At 38.9% G+C, this 16,080-nt stretch overlaps 2 protein-coding genes across 3 annotated transcripts in view; one reads left to right on the top strand and one right to left on the bottom strand.

The window, feature by feature from the left end:
* Positions 1-1,280: 1,280 nt before the first annotated feature.
* On the bottom strand, positions 1,281-5,480 carry METTL18 (methyltransferase 18, RPL3 N3(tau)-histidine). 2 transcript variants are annotated; one of them, XM_063344821.1, is made up of 2 exons: positions 5,394-5,480; positions 1,281-5,007 (listed from the first exon to the last, which is right to left on the bottom strand). In XM_063344821.1, the coding sequence occupies exon 2, from the start codon at positions 4,825-4,827 to the stop codon at positions 3,766-3,768; it is 1,062 nt and encodes a 353-aa protein (XP_063200891.1). In that variant the 5' UTR covers positions 4,828-5,007; positions 5,394-5,480; the 3' UTR covers positions 1,281-3,765. The 2 variants fall into 2 exon arrangements, with proteins under 2 accessions (XP_063200891.1, XP_063200892.1); XM_063344822.1 differs by having other exon boundaries at positions 5,380-5,406.
* FIRRM (FIGNL1 interacting regulator of recombination and mitosis) overlaps positions 5,456-16,080 on the top strand; it is a 19,435-nt gene continuing 8,810 nt past the window's right edge. Inside the window, exons 1-13 of the mRNA XM_063344817.1 lie at positions 5,456-5,479; positions 5,527-5,698; positions 6,205-6,244; positions 6,952-7,040; positions 8,289-8,393; positions 8,980-9,120; positions 10,093-10,255; positions 10,621-10,705; positions 11,216-11,354; positions 11,846-11,926; positions 12,948-12,976; positions 14,638-14,786; positions 15,621-15,729. Coding sequence (XP_063200887.1) covers positions 5,600-5,698; positions 6,205-6,244; positions 6,952-7,040; positions 8,289-8,393; positions 8,980-9,120; positions 10,093-10,255; positions 10,621-10,705; positions 11,216-11,354; positions 11,846-11,926; positions 12,948-12,976; positions 14,638-14,786; positions 15,621-15,729 — 1,229 coding nt within the window. The 5' untranslated portion in view covers positions 5,456-5,479; positions 5,527-5,599. The remainder of the gene's footprint in view (positions 5,480-5,526; positions 5,699-6,204; positions 6,245-6,951; positions 7,041-8,288; positions 8,394-8,979; positions 9,121-10,092; positions 10,256-10,620; positions 10,706-11,215; positions 11,355-11,845; positions 11,927-12,947; positions 12,977-14,637; positions 14,787-15,620; positions 15,730-16,080) is intronic.

The raw sequence follows: 16,080 nt of genomic DNA, 5'->3' as shown, positions 1-16,080 counted from the left end.
TTAGTTGCTACAGTTTTCACTTTTTTGTCTCCTGCCTGTCTTCTCTTGCATGCTCTTGTGGATTTCAAGGGAAGTACCTTTTGTTCTTATGCTTACATTGTTAACTTGCAGTCTTCAACAGGTATTTGTATATAAGTCCTGGTTCTTCCCTTTGCTGTGGCTCCTACTGCACTTATCTACCAGTATCTGGTGGTGTAGAGTGCCTTTTTCTTTTCAATGTGCATGTGACTCTTAAAATACAAACTATGAAATTTCAGAGGTTTTACTCCAGTTTCTATCACAAAAAAATCAGCTGTTACTGCCTTATTACACTAATTATCCATCTTATGTCACCTTTCTGTATCTTTGTTTTGATTGGTTGGGCAGAGAGGAATTTCCTCTTCTCATCCTCAGGCCCCTTTCAGTCCGTTCCTCATTAAAGAGTTCCAGGTATCTCCATCCCAGTAATCACCTGGGAGCAGGATCTCTTGAACTTGGTGCTGCAGGTCTCTTGGTTGGCACCTGCTTCCCCCTATATGCAGCCTGGACTTTCCCTTCCAGTGCCTCTGTGAGCTTTTGCATCTGCTGTTTGTTTTTCTCTTTATGCTCTTGTGCTACAGTCATCTGGCTGCACCTCTTCAAATGCCATGATTTTTCTTAACAAGATTTTTTGATTTCAGAACAAGATTAAATGCCTGTGTACCTAGCGACTAAGAATAGCATACAAGTCAATAATTTGCAAACTGGGCACTTCCCACTTCACTTTCCTCATGGGTTTTTTCCCCTAAGCTTTAGTAAAATAACTGTAACGGATGCCATTTAATTTGTGCCAGTATACAAAACTGATTTTCTTAATAGCTTCATTTCCCAAAACTAGCAAATAGTCTTCAAAGGGAAGTCATCAGTTTAAGGGTAGCGCCTCTTAAAACAAACAAGCTTTTTAATTTAGTTTCCTGAGACATTTTATGACTGATCTTAATGTTTCTCTCCACAATACTTATGGGAAAGACATAATTTTGACAGGATTTCTTATTGTTACAACTCTTTTAAAAAGCGAGGGGATGGGCTGGGGGCAGAAAAGGGGTGGTAATCTGGAATGAGCTAATAAATTGAATTACCAGCTGATCTCTGCCTTTGTTTCTTCATACAAGAAATTGGGCCTGATGTAAGGGTTTATTGTGTCATCAAAAAAAAAATACTTTGAGGGACCTCTCGGTTCTTTTATTTTTCTAGTGCAGTGTCATTTGGGGAAACGTTAATCTCCCTAGCTATTAAGTAATATGTACAAGTATTACAAGTTGAGTGGAAGACCTCCTTTATTCCAGATCATGAAGAGAAGCAGGAAGCTGGTCACTAGGGTGGTGATGATTTGGCAGGTAGAAAAAGCCTTAATGTAGATTAGGGAAACCAGTATTTGATGTTGAAACACCAACAGAACAACCAGCCTATGAAACTAAGTGTTGAGTTTTGCTGCTTCTCAGCATGTATCTGCTGACTCTTAAGAATAGAACAGAACTCATCTGGAATTATGGACATCCCAATGCTGATTTTGCTGATTTCACCTGAGGAAAAACAGCCTTTATTAATTGTCATCTGTAATTCTGAAACGGGAACTTAATTATAGTGTGTGGGATTTCCTGTTTTGCAGGTATGTAATCACTGTGAGATTGTGGCTGTAGCAGTCTTCACTTGAAAGTCCTAAAAAATCTGATTCTGTGTTTGCACAAAAACAGTGATGTTTGAGTAATCCAAGAATAAAGCGAGGATGCTGAGCAAAGAAGTAATGTATTAAACCCACGACAGTGAGTTTGATCATGGAGTATTTTCAAGAGGAGGCATTATGGTAGAAAACTGTAAGTGCTGCCTTTATTAATCAAAAAAGTACATGAGATCCTTGTTCTTAACCATATTCGTTGTCACAGTGGTCAACATTTTGTATTACTTCAGGTAGCACTCTGAAACAGCGCTAGACCTAGCAGGTTGAGAACAAGCTATTCAGTCACTATGTGCAAGCCATGATTTGTCTTATGATTGAGGTTTGAAAAATGGCAAGTGGTAGTCACTTTGTTTCCAACTTCCCAGTTTTGATGAAAAAGAACCGTTAACATTGATCTGCCAAAGCTAAAACTTCCTTCTGTTCCTCACTCTGTAGCCAGCAGTTATCTATCATAAGTCTTGGAGCTCACGCACAAAAATTCCAAAGTGCCATCACAGCCATGGACAACTGACTCGTTTTCCTCCCCCGCGCTCTCCTATAAAAGAACAACTTCATTAGTTTCCAAAGCATCCCTTTAAAATAGTCTACTTAAAATTGTTTTTGAAACAGCAGTAGTTGTTAAGGATCTTCCATAAAGTACAGGAAATCCTCTATGACTCTATCATAATAGCAACATTGTCAAAACAGGAATGTTGCAGTAGACTTTCATAGCCTTCAATGACGGGAACTTTATGCAGTAATTGAAGTGATTTAGGTCACTGCTGTAATAAGGTTTTTTTTTCCATCCCCTCAGGCTATTGTCCTTTCTCCCCTACATGGAGTATCCTCGCATCCAGCTTACTGTAGTGGTTGACTGTCTCTAGGTTTATATTTCTGCAAGGGCACCCAATAAAGCACTGCAAGACGATAAGCAGTAGCTTTGATGTACCTGGTAGAGTTGTGTAATAGCTTTTTGTCTTGTTTTATTTAAGACAAAAAGTGCAATGGATTTTTTTTTTTTGTGTGTGTGAATTGTTGGTGATACAAAGCACTCAGGACCAGGTGGTGTAGTTTTTTGGGTTTGCTTGCATTTTTTGGTAAGGTAATTTCTTCAGCCTAGGACACGGGAGTGACTTGTACCCAGGCTGCCAAACTGATGAAAAGATTGAAGATGTGTGAGTGTTCAGTAGTACCCCCCCAGCAAATTTTGAAAACGGCCATAGTTGTACAAGCAGTTTAATTTCTGGAAAATATCTTAAAACAAACAAACAAAAAAAACAAAACCAAAAACCAACCCAAACCCCCCAAACCAGGACAGCACTCTAGTTAGCATTCTGCTGTAATAGTGCAGTTTCTCTCCTTTCCCACTTGTCACCTAAAGCTCAGCTCTGTCATCCTGCAGTTTCCTGGACTGCATTTGTAGGTTTGTTGGTTGGTTGTTTTAAGGAACTCCTCATGTAGAACCTTATTTCAACTCAGCTTCTAAAACAGAAATTGGGTTTATTATTTCTAAAAACAGTATGGCTTTTTGCAATTACTTGCAGAAATTTTCTTTGAGTGGTATGTTAAAATCTGAATGTGAAAATTCACAGACTGCAGGAGTGAGTATTCCCTGGCACGCTTTTTCAAAGGCTTGAATAAAAGCCATATGGAAACATTAACAAGGATTTGTGAGATTGCCAGCAGAATCGAACACAAGTGACAAATACTGTGGCATCTCCCTCTGGTGGCAATGCAGCAGAGTGCGCAGGTGTGCTCTCAATTCCGAAATGTCTGGCTGCAGTTGAATGCAGCAGCCACTCCTGTGACATACAGTTCTGGCACTGCCTGAGAATGGGACAATGACTTGCTTCATTAAATGACAATTAATTGGCATAAACAGATGCTGCTTCAAGCAGAACTCCATTTTTCAACGCAAAAATCAGGGGAGTCTTTCACTTCTAGTCAAACATCAGGATTTGTCAAACATTTCCGTAACCAGCATCCTTAATTTGTCAAACCAGAATAACTCAACAGAGGAAAAAGCAAAGAGATATGAGGATTAAAACATTTTGTCTTTAAGATATTTTTGAAGGGCCAGGGGTTGAATTTTAACTGGAATCCTTAAAGGCCATTTCCATAATATATCGCTGCAGTCCTTTATCAATTATTTTAACTATACTGGTCTTAAACACCTTTCTCTCTTCGACAAATTTCTCAAAGAGGTGGATACCGCCACCAACCCCAAAATAATGTGCTTTGCTTGCCAAATACACACGGCCGTGTTTATCCAGAAGCTTTGCCAGGGTGTCGTGCAAAGCACCGTAGTAGTCAGGGTTATAGATGGTCTCAGAGGTGAGAATGATATCATACTTTGAAAAGGGTTTGTTGCTGCTTAACAGGAGCTGGCTGACTTCAGACCACTCTCCAGAAAAAAATCTGCATGTGGTGAGTGCGTCGGGTGAGCACTCTGCTTTTTTGGGCCTCTTCGAAGGAGGTTTGTGAGTTTTTCCATCTCCACCACCGCCCATCCAACTGCCTTCATCTACACAGTTAGCCACCGCGTTAGGCAAGGTGATCTCATCAATCACTGTGCTATTGTAGTCCTGAAAATGGACTTTTCCAGCTTTTCCCTTTAAGGCAACTATTCCCAGCAGTCCAGCTCCACAGCCAAGATCCAATACGCTCTTGTTGGTAAAGCGTATTTCAGCCTCAGAAAAAAAGTCTATGAGATCAAAGGTGCATTCCCAGATTTTCAGCCCTCCCTCGTAGACCCCCGGGATGAGATCGGAGTGAGAAGTAACGCTTTGAGACACAATGCCTTCCCTGTCGGCATCATCCAGACATGTCATTTCCACTACGGACATGTTGACGTAATACAGGTCTGATGCTCTTTCCATGACTTTATTTTCCAATACTTTATAAAGGTCCTCAGGAATATCATGCTCCTTGGCAGCTTTAAAGCAGAGCTTTTTCTTGGATGGTGTCTCATCTCCATGTTTATCGGTGCCCAGCCTTGGGCTGGAGCCTGCTACGGGACCCGCAGTTTGTTCGCTCTTTTCTGTGGATTCCTGTGAGCATTTTGGAGAGCGTAGCCGTGAGTCCATCCCATCGTGAGTGTCTGCTTTGTTGTTCTCATTTTCATCAATAAAAAAATTAAACCGAAAATCCATTTTCAGGAATAACAGTAAAAAAAAGTTAAATTAATTTATTACAGCCAGAAAATCTCATCTAATGGCAATACTGAGGCAAATTTTTTTATTGTGGGTTGTTTTTTGTAGTGATGGCTATGGGGAAGAGTGCTTTGCAGGTGGAATGTGGGACGTTTTGCAGCTGAATCAGGTGAATTGCTTCTGGAAAATAGAAAATAGAGGGAATAGTTTTTGCTTGTCACTGAAATGACAACTATCAGGACAAACAAACCGTCTGGCACCCAAATTTTCATTAAAAATGTAAATTTTATAAACGTTTACATTGCTGAAAAGTGTTACAAGCGATCGCATCTCTCATCTGGGGAACAGGCGGGGAAACTACGGTAGGTGCTTATTCCGGTAAAACGGATTAAGTCTCTTTCCAGACGTATCGTTTCAAGCGAAGCAGTAAACACCGCGGGCAGAGACCGGTTAAAGCCCAGCTCCCCTTCCCCGCACCCGAAGTACGTAAACCGGGTAAGGGCGGGTCCAGTCCCGGTTTAAAACCCAACTCCCCCCCCGTTGTGTCTGTACCGATCCCCGGTTACCGGAGGCGATCGCGTCTTCCCACGTGGAGCGGCGGCTTCTTCCGCTTCCGTTCTACGTATGCGCGCCCGCGGTGAAAAAGGGGGCGGGGCGGCTGCGGACGCAGCCGCCCCGCCCCCTTTTTCACCGCGGGCGCAGAGGCTGCTGGGATAGCGGAGGACGATTTTTCCCGCCGCTGGCCGCTCCTGAGGTGAGGGAGAGTGTCGTCATGTCTCAAACGGATCCCGAGCTGCTCCTGCAAGAGTTGGGAGGCTGGGACTGGGAGCTCTGCCGCCGGGAGTTGCCCGCCGTCCTGCCGCGGCTCCTTATATCCTTCGTTTCGGCTGTTTGAGGTGGCTGTGGGGAGTCACCTCGATATGGCGGGGGTGGGTTCGTCCTTCGGTACCGCACAGCGAATGGACCTGTGGGAGGGGAAGCGGTGCAACCTGCGTAAAGGGCTGGCGCAGGACGGCACGGCTGGGTGCCGCCTCTCTCGCTGGAAATGAGCGCTGCCCTTCACCGAAATAAAAAGATTCACGGTAGAAAATAGCGTGCGGTTCATTTAGCGCTGTAGATAACGCGCCCTCTCCCCCCAAAAAAATGCCCCCAAAAACAAACCCCCAGACTTCCTCTCCCAATCCATTAATCCATTGCAGAAATACCCGTGCAGGTACTGAGGTATATCTGCCCACGCTGGTTATGGAGCATCCCTGCCAATTTCATATTGCTGAAACATATGTAGGGCAGCGTGAGAGAAGCTGCTGCGACTTTCTGCAGGTGCTTTAAAGATAAGCTTGATGGCAGAAGGTGTTTGAGTTTCTTTAACGTTTTTACTCTCTGTATCAAGAGTCTGAAGACTGGACTGAGCATATTCGTAAGTAGTGGCCAAGAAGTGCCTCTTGTTCCTGTGGATGCTTGTATTGCAATTGCATTATAAATTCTGCGCTACTTAAAAATACTTAGTGATTTTCATGGTCTTCAGCAATCTTTCTGGACCTTGCACATTGCATGAATTGCATGTTGAATAAGCTTTATAAAAGCTCATAAAGAAGCTATGCATGTGTAAGGCTGCTTTTTCCTTCCCACTGCTTCTTATTTTTAGATATTTGAAAGAATGGTGCTTTTTATCTTGAATTTTATTGTCTTTTAGGCTGTTCTCTTACAGGTGGTAAAACTCTGGGAACACCTAGTAGTGATAAGAAAATGAGTCTGATATGTAACTGTTTAGGAGCCTTGCTAATGTTTGCTGTTAAGTTGCATATTAGTGCCAGCAGCAAATTAAATGTGCCACTATTTGCAGTTTGAAATGTGGAAAATTCTAGTTCCATGGGCAAACAATTTTGCTCAGCCTTCAACTGAGTGTAGTCAGGTGTGGTGCTATTAATGATGGGTTTATGCATGTTGGAGCTGTTATTGTTACGTGATTTGTCAGATAAGGCATCTGTGGTAAATGTTATGTCTCCTCTCTCAAAATCAAATACCTTATCTGTTTCTGCTTGATGCAGTTCTTTGTTTCATCTGGTAGGTTGCTACATATTTCTGGTAATCAAATGTTGTTTTTCTTAATGTTTTGTTTTGCAGGTGTTTTGAGGATCCTGACTGAAATGTTTTTGCCCCATATCAGCCTCACAGATTTGGAACAAACTTTTTTCTCAAAAGTATTACCTAAGGTATGACAGCTTCAATTAAGTGTGGAATTTTCAGTCAATCCAGTGTTAAAGGCTGCTCAGAATACAGTTGTTTTTTTTCTTGGGGTCAGACAATATAATTATTGTTTTGGATATAAAACTTGAAATTAAAATTTGACCCTTTAAAAGTTTTAACAACTTTGTGTTGGATTGTTTTTGTGATTGTTACTGTTCTTTACAGTGGAGATTGAGCACACTATGTTCTACTTTATACATTTAGTAATAGAATTGATTTTTATTTCTTTTTGAGGAGATTGGGCTTTTTATAAAATCACCGAGGTAAATTTTTACATGAGGTGGCCTCTCAGGACAAATAAACCAAAGAGTCTAACACTCATATATCATGAATAAATGTGAAATTTGTGAATAATGTAGTGAATAAACTTTTAGACAATAGGGGCCTAGCACATGTTCTCTTTTTTGATAGGGCGATGAAGAATTTTGTGCTGTAGTTGTATTAAAATTCTTCAGTGCTTACATTTTAACTGAAGTAAAGCAGTGCCAAATGACTGATTTAAGTTTCAGGCCTCAGCTTGTATATTTTGAGAAGCCAGTAAAAATGGCCACTTGATTTCCATTTCTCTTATTTTATGTCCTTTAGCAAATTTTGGAGAGTATAAGAAAAATGGCTCATAATGGGCATATCCTGACCAAGGATTACTGTACTATACCACTTTATGTAGTATCCTGCACATGCCTGGAAGCACCTCACTGTCTTTGTAGTCTCAGCAGTAACACTTGTCAAATATCCAAGGGCCTCAACCAAAGTAGAAATTATTGTTGTTTGTAGGTCATAGACTTAATTTTTTATGTATTCAAAATGTTAATGATCATTCTTAACAACAACAACAACAAAAAAAGCCAATTTTTCTGAGACGAAGCGGAAATCCTTTTAAAATTACATGGCTTTAACTAAGTAAAAAGTCTTCATTAGAATGAGGTATATATTTCAAGTGAATTAGCTGGAAAGTATTTTACTAACAAATTTTAGAGAAAGTAACAGCTACTGTAGCTTCTCTCTGTAATTTGGGAAAACCATAAGACTATTTTTGCTTCCTGATATATTATGCTTTATGATTCAAATCCTAGAAAGTGGCATTTTATCCTGTGAGTTATCATCTTGGTAGCATGTGACTCCATGCCAAGGAAGCAAGCAGCTATGGAATGGTGTTACTATTTGTGTGTGTACACTTATAAATAAAATGTTTAAGTTTTGTTTTTTTCTGACAGACTCTACAGTTATTTGATAACTTGATGTATGAATTATCCAGTGAGGCCAAAGGATTAACCAGCCAGAATACAGAGTTACGCAGTACTGTAAGGAATCTTCTACAGGCAAGTCCCATGAAATAAGCTGTCAGAGGAATGTTTACATTATTCTTTGATTTTACCTAAACAGTTAAGAGGTTTTTAGAATATTTTTGCCAGCTACTAACCAGGTGGTTAAAATGTAATTCGATCTTCCATAGCAGTTGGAGTTCAATTAACATTTTGTGAATGATTTGGTTACATCTAGCATGCGATGCTAGATCTTTCATAATTAAAAAAAAATAATAATCTCAAACTCTGCTTAAGTTCATTACACAATTGGAATGTTATTCTCCATATTTAAAGAGTGAATCTGGCATCTATTTATACAGTCACTTAATTCTGGGTGTTAAAATTTTTGTAAATTGAGTAACAGTAGTCAAAAGAAATATGAAGCTGTCAAAGAGTACGTGCTATTGGAGAAAAGCTCTGGAATTGCTTGATACTATTCTATGGAGCTTCATTGATCTTTAACAAGCTACTTATTTATGAAAATAGCACTGAACTTCAAATGGCATAAAAATCTAGGTGCAATTCAGCTAAGAAAAGATGCTTTTGAAATTATTGCAGGAGTGAAAAACATTGGATTGTTGTTGTTTATTCTTGCTTTAAGACTATGGTGCAACTGTTGGAAACTCTGACTGGTTGTGTACGATACGTCTGCACGCTGCAGGAGTGTGTGCCTCTGGAGAGCATCCGCACCCTTCCATCCTCCGTTCTTTATGTAATAAAGAGCACATTTACACACTGCAAGGTAGGTCTGTGTCTTAGGAGGAGGAAAAATTATTGCACTGGTTGGCTTTCATGAAACACTCACTTTGTAAGAAGATCCTATATTGAAATGATATTGTTGTCAAATTATTATTTTTTTTAATTTCAATTTAGTTGTTAGATGAAAAATCATCTTTGTACTATTTGTCTACTCAGCAAACCTGACCCGGTAGTGAGAGGCAGGCTGCTATTTCCTGTCGATGTCAATTGAACACTTTGCTTATGAATGTGGGCTCTCTGTGACATCTGTGCACTTCCAATAGCTGCAGTATTTTCAGACCTACAAATGGTTACCAAAATGGTGCTACTTACCTTATTTCCGTTCAAGTTCTGAAGTGGATTGAAAGTTGTGATTCAGATCTTTGTTGGTTACGATGAGTAATGTGTATCAGTTTCAGATCTGGATTTTCAGATGCAACAGTAATTCCCTCTAGAGCAATGAAAATAAAACAAGGTTATTGTAAGGATGCAATAGCTTTCGGTTGGCCTTAATCTTTCACTTTTCAGTTTTTCTTATGGGAACACTTACATCAGTTTTCCATGTCAGGACTCAAACTCAGGTGCCATACCTTTAATAATTCTAATTTGAAAGTAATGAGAAATATTTGGAATGCGACTTTCTTTGTTGCTAACATTGTACTGCTTTGTTCGGAAAGATGATCTTAGGTTCATACATGGAGGCCTAATCCAAAGCCCACTAAACTCAATAGAGCCAGGCAGAGTTCATTAGTTGTTGATGAGGCTGCAGGTGAATAGCATTTTATATTTATCAAACAGAGGTTGGTAGCAAAAGCTACAGATCTGGCTGTGTATTGAGTTAAAGTAGGTACGTCTTTGCCTTGTTCTTTTTTCCAGTGAAATGTATGACAAAGCTCTCTGTGTTTTCAGGATGTGAAAAATCAGGCTGTGATTCCTGAACTTTTTTTTTGAACCTCCTCTTCACTGTTTCCTACAGGACAGCGAATCAGTGTACTGTGGGCATCTGCACTTGATTTCTGACCTCCTCCAAGCTATGTTCAAGGAAACTTACTCTCTTCAGAAGCAGCTGATGGAACTACTTGATATGATTTCCATGGACTCTACTTCTACCGAAGATAACATCACAGATATGGTGTCGGGTATATGTGGATCTAACACTTTTTTTTTTTTTAGTCTTGCTCAGTATTTTTTTCTATGGAGAGTATGCCTGAATTTTTAAAACAGGGTTCTGAGCATGCTCCATTCCTGCTGACTGGCCTTTCATGAGGCATCATTTTGCAGTGTGAAATATTTCCATTTTTCTCCTGAAACTTTCTCTGTGGGATGGGGCATATTGTGTAGGTTTGTGGGAAAGGGGCAGCACTGAGACGTTTTCCCGATTCAGTGTCAGTGCAGTGGTATTCTCTAGTGCCTGTGATTGCTGCTGTTTTCCTGGGAGAGTAGCATAGCTGTGAACTCAGGAATCTGATTTAACTGTTGTTGCTGTTATCTATTTCCTCCTTAGTAATCCACACTGTGCTGGAGATATGCTCTGTCATTTCCAATATGGACCACGCTCTTCATGCCAATACGTGGAAGTTCATAATCAAGTATGTCGTTGAACTCTTTGGAATTTATTGAAATATAAACAGACTGTAATTTTAAATAACCAGTGTTTTGATAGCTTTGTGTTCAGAGTTTCAAATAAAATGAAATTAGAGAATTCAATTTAGCTATTTAGCTAGTAAGTAAATTTAGAAATTTGGCTAGTTAAGTAGTATTAAAGGCACTTGTCAGTGCATGAAAATTAATAGAGGCTTGACTTCTTGTATTACAATGCAGAAGAAAATGTGAAACACCGTTGCCTGAATAAATAATCCTAATAGGTTTGACCTGCAATTTTGTAGGCATTTTTGGCTTGAGTTGTGCTGCCTCGCGCTTTCATCCTGCCCCTCCTCTGTGTTTCAGTCGTGGCTATGAAGAGGGTTGTTCTCTCTAAATTTCTGGTTTTGGTGTATGTGGATATTGCACCAATTAGTATTGTGTAAAAGCCTCAATGGAAGAATTAGTTATTTGGATTTGTGCTAACTCATTGCATGATCACTATTCCTATCTTTTAGGCAAAGCCTGAAGCATCATTCTCTGCTGCAGTGCCATCTGAAACACAGCGACATACTCAGTGGCCTCTGCAAGGACACTCTTCTTTCTTTTCAATCCTGTTTGCAACTGGCTGAGCAAATGAAGATGTCGGAGATACAGGTGAATTAAAAATATCCCAAAGCTGCCGTTGAACTTGAGGAAGATAAATTCTTTGTGCTGTATTATTGCTTGGAGTGGTTCGGGGTTGGGTTTTGTTTTGGTTGGTTGTTTTTTTTAACCATGTGGTAGGCAGAATACCTTGTTCTTTTGAAACCACGTGAAAATGAGGCCCATAACTTTGTTTAGATTGTGCATGTTTTAGTGAGGTGCTGAAAATAAGTTTCCACTGTACTCTATGGGAATTTTTTTTATTTCCTAAACTGACAATATCCTAAAGGTCAATCAAAAGGTAACATTTCAATTCTGAATATTGCTATAAAAATGCTGAGGCATGCTGAGGATTTTTAAATTTTCCCCCCATAGCTACAGAGTCTGCAGAGAATCAAGTTTGAAATCGATTGCTAACAATGTTCAAAACCTAACTTTCTTTTTTATTGTATTGCTCTGTATATTAAGTTTTAGAACTGGCGTTGTTGGTTTTTTTTGGACAGGAGGGTACTGACCTTAGGCTGTTCCAGAAGACAGTCAAACTGTGCAGGTTCTTTGCTAATTCCCTTGTACACTACACCAAGGTAGGTTTTAGTACTTGAATTCTATGTTAGTATTAAATTTAGGCCTCTGGTCTGCAAGTGGAATAATTTTGTACTGCGTAATATCTTAAGAATTTATGACTATACCATGTGGGTGGTATAATTAACGTCCACACATAACCTGCTTATAGTTCTTCCACCTGTATATAACCCCAAGCCTAAGCAGAATTACTGCTGTGATTTAACAGAATAATGAACAAGAATAATAGCTATTGCAGGCAGTGTCACTGAGGAGTTGGTGGGAGATGCACAGTCTTTACGGGCAGCCTTGAATCAATGCAGTAGTAACTTTTCCTGGAAGAATTAAACAGATGAAACCTGTCACCAAGTGTTCGGAATTGTTCCTTGTTTCAACAATGGAAAATGATGTGGCATTAACAGAAATAAATGCCTGCCTGTGTACTGTTGTTATCTCTGACACTAGCTTGCTGCTCTTTTCATGGCCCTTTTATTTTGTTGCTGTGTTTTATTTTTCTCATTATTAGAAGACATGCTGTAAACATACCCATTTTAAGAATGTATGTTGAAAAAATTTTGATTCCTATGAATAACAGTGACGGTGCATTCTGCATCTGTTCTGTTGAGGTTGGGTTTGGGTTTTTTTGGCACAAAATGAATAGCATTGTGACAGGATAAAACAGCCTTCCAGCATGTGTGAGACCACTTAAATTTTTGCAGCTCTCTATGGCTATTACAACTGTACTTACAATATATTTTTTAATTATTATTATTTTAAATAAGCCTATAAATTTGTTTTGCCTGCAATATGTATATGTGTAGTGCAATTTACTTGAGGAATACTTTGTTTATGGTTTGCTTTGCACTTGGTTTGTGCTGTGGATTGTTAGAAATTAACCAATTTTTGTGGTGTAGTGCTTTACACACCAATATAGCAGAACAGAAAGAAAACATATTTAATCATGTATTTTATATTAAAAGTACCATTCGAAATTAATGGCTTTTGCAGGAATTTCTTTCTTTCTTCTCTGATTCGTGCTCTCAGTTGCATCAGCTCTTTCTTCAGATATACAGGTAAGTGAAGTACAAATAATTGATTACTGATAGTATCTTAATATCTCCATATTGCATTCTTAAAGTTACAAGTATTTTGAGATGTAAAAATACAGTTCTTGTTCCACAGCTGTTACCTTCTTTTTTCATGTACATAACTCTAAAATACCGTTTTAATAAATTGGGCATTTTTGTGTGATACAAGTACCTTAACCCCATTCTTGATCAGTGCTGTGAGTGTCTGATATTGACAAACCACTAACTTTCTTGCAATTGCTAATGTCAACACTTCTTATTAAGTTGTGTTTAGAATAGGCAGATTGGTTGTCTTGGACACTGGGTCTGTTTATGCAAGTTCATTTGGAAATTCTTGTTCCTAAAGTTAAAATTCTTGAAGGCAGGATTTGCGATGAAGCAGTTAGGTGGACCTAAAACAGAGCACCCCAGCAGTGTACCTTCTACTTTGAAACAAACAGTAGTGTGATATTAGTCAAATTGTGCAAAGTCAAGGCAATTCAGAATTACATTCGCTAGTGATCCTAATTCCTTCTGTTTCATATACAGCCATGTACTCTTTTTTCTGTCTTAAATTCTAGTGAAAGAAAACACCTGAGACTAAATACAGGTGTTGGCAGCAACATTTGATAGATCGTTTCTATTTTAAGACAAAGTCCATACTTTTGTCCTGAAGGGAAAGAGGATCAGAAACAGAGTATCCTGAAATCTTTCATAGCTTTACTGTTGTGTTTATAATATTGTGAAATCTCACAAAAGGACTCTATGGTTCTCCTAGAAGCAAAAGCTTTTTTTAAATTGTTATTCTCATGAAGGATAACGGTCTGCAAGCGGCTTATCGTTTTTCTTTCAAAAGTTTTGTTCTATTTGCTGCAATAGTGGGGAAGAATAGGGGAAAGTGGACTTTGTAATAGTCATTCTTTTGGAATTGAAACCAGATTCTGTGGTGAGATGCGCGCATGAGTTCGCTGCATGTTTCACTCCAAGATTGGGTAGCTATTTTTTTTTTTATGAGTTTCCTCTTTTAACTTTACTTACCTTGTAGGTCTTTCTCAAGTGGAAGGTTGTAAACTTTTATTCAGTCAGCAAAACTGAGCAGGACTTTTGAGTAGGAAGGTAGCATTTTTACAGTCACTTTATAAGCTGCAGGAGTAGAAGGTTTTCATTTCATGATCTCTCTTGTTTTAGTCTCATATCACTTCTTTTTTTCTTTTATTGCCCAGGTTTTGTTTTTGTTTTTTTTTTCTCTTCGAAGAAATTGTGGTACCCTTTTATTAGTGTCATGTGTTAAATTAGTGCTGTCACATTTATTACTATCAAATTGTGTATACAGGTGTTTTCTAGGCTTTTCATTGCTTGCCATTTTTGTGATTTGGTCTATTTCTTCTTATAAATGATGTGTATTTTACATGCATTTTCTGTGAGCTTGTAAGGTTTTCTTTCAGTGTGTAGTAAAATACTGGATTGCATTGCTTAGTTTAAAGGCTGAATGTAGAGTTGTAACTCTCAGCTATAATAGATACTCTAAAATGGGGAGCCTTTTCTGTCTTTTATTCCACAATAACAAGGAAATCATTACTTTTCAAAAGAACTGCAAAAATGCAAATTAATGTTACTGAAAATGCTACTGAGAATATTTAACTTTTTTTTTTCTGCTCTCCCCTCAGCAAATTTCCTCCCAGTCTCTATGCTCCAGAGATCTCAGAAGTTCATCGAGATGAAATATCTCGGGTTTTTCTTGTGGCTCTGGACCCTCTCATCAGCCAGCTTCTTCCCTTTACCCCTTTTATGGAGCAAGTGTTAAGTGAAAAGTTAGGTGAGTTTGAAATACCACTACCACTGCTATAGTACTATGTAACCATCTCTCAGGGATCAGGATTGACAGTTTGACTTTTTGGACCACAAGCAATATTCTGTACTGGTTTGTTTGTCTCTAATTCATTTCTAAGTACTGTGATATAGCCAGTTGCATGCTAACGTGGATGAATTTTATGACAGATAGTTCATGTTGCCATTGAATGCATCTTTTCCAAAGTACTTGCAGTAACTTCAATATTAATCTGGTTAACAGAAATCCGATCAATTCTGCTGTCTTGCGTAATTTCAATCCACACTTGCCACAAACTTTCAAAGTAGGCTGAAATTTTTCTGCTGTTCTGTTGGTGGGGGAGGACAGGTATTTTTTCTTAAATTAAGTATTTTTGGTGAAAAGCAGAATGTCTTCAAACTGGAAAATGGTCAGCTTTTTGTTATAAGATGTCCCCTGGCCCCAATTTCTACCCTGACCAACATGTCATAATTCTGAGAGAGCCGACTTCTCTCCCACATGTGCGCTCTGGCCTTGTGATTTTCCTGACACACTTAGAAGAAAACTTCGTGTTTTCAGTGTTTGAGGCATCCAGTGTTTTCAAGATGACTGGAAGAATGAGGCATCCAGATTGTAACTCTTCAAACGCAATGTTCATGATGAAACGTTCCTTTTTTCCCCTGCTATGTCTATAAGAGATTTTTTTATTGTTTTACTGGGAACTTTTGTGTTTCACCAGTTATTCATTCTTTGTCACTTGCTTAAAAGCCAGTTTACACACGATATATTTACCAAGGCAACTAGCATCACATTTAAAAAAACAAAAACTCCAAACTTCTACAGATCTCCCTGCTGAGCAGCAGCTGCCCCAGTGTCTCATCCTGATTACCATAATGGACAAGCTGTCCTCTCAGCCTGAAGAAGTGCAAACTCTCTGGAACATAGGAAAAAGGTACTAAAAAAGTTTTCGTTGTAGTTCTTCACCACAGCAATCAGTCTATACAGGCAAACAGAGGGGCTCAGCTGCTGAGCTTGCAACTGAATAGTAAAATTTATCAGACTCTATGGATTTACATCCTGATGTAAGAAAAATTGGGTTCTGACATTCAGTGCTTCAAGAGAGAAGGATACAGAGCCGAGGGGTGTCTTTATTTTTTCAGGAAAGGAATAGTTTATAGAGTACTTCCAGGATAAGACAGATATGTATGTAATTTGTTGATACTTCACTCAGTTAAAATCTTGCATTTTTATGTCTGAACCTTCTAATAATCACCTGAATTTGTAAAAGAGGAAGGTAGTCAGG

Source organism: Chroicocephalus ridibundus, chromosome 8, assembly GCF_963924245.1.
Source record: "Chroicocephalus ridibundus chromosome 8, bChrRid1.1, whole genome shotgun sequence".
NCBI lineage: Eukaryota > Metazoa > Chordata > Aves > Charadriiformes > Laridae > Chroicocephalus > Chroicocephalus ridibundus.
The sequence above is the reverse complement of the archived record's forward strand: the minus strand, read 5'-3'. Positions and strand labels throughout refer to the sequence as shown.

What these genes read in the sequence shown, in the direction of transcription:
- METTL18 (XM_063344821.1), bottom strand. Translation starts at nt 4,827, where the DNA reads ATGGATTTTCGGTTTAATTTTTTTATTGATGAAAATGAGAACAACAAA.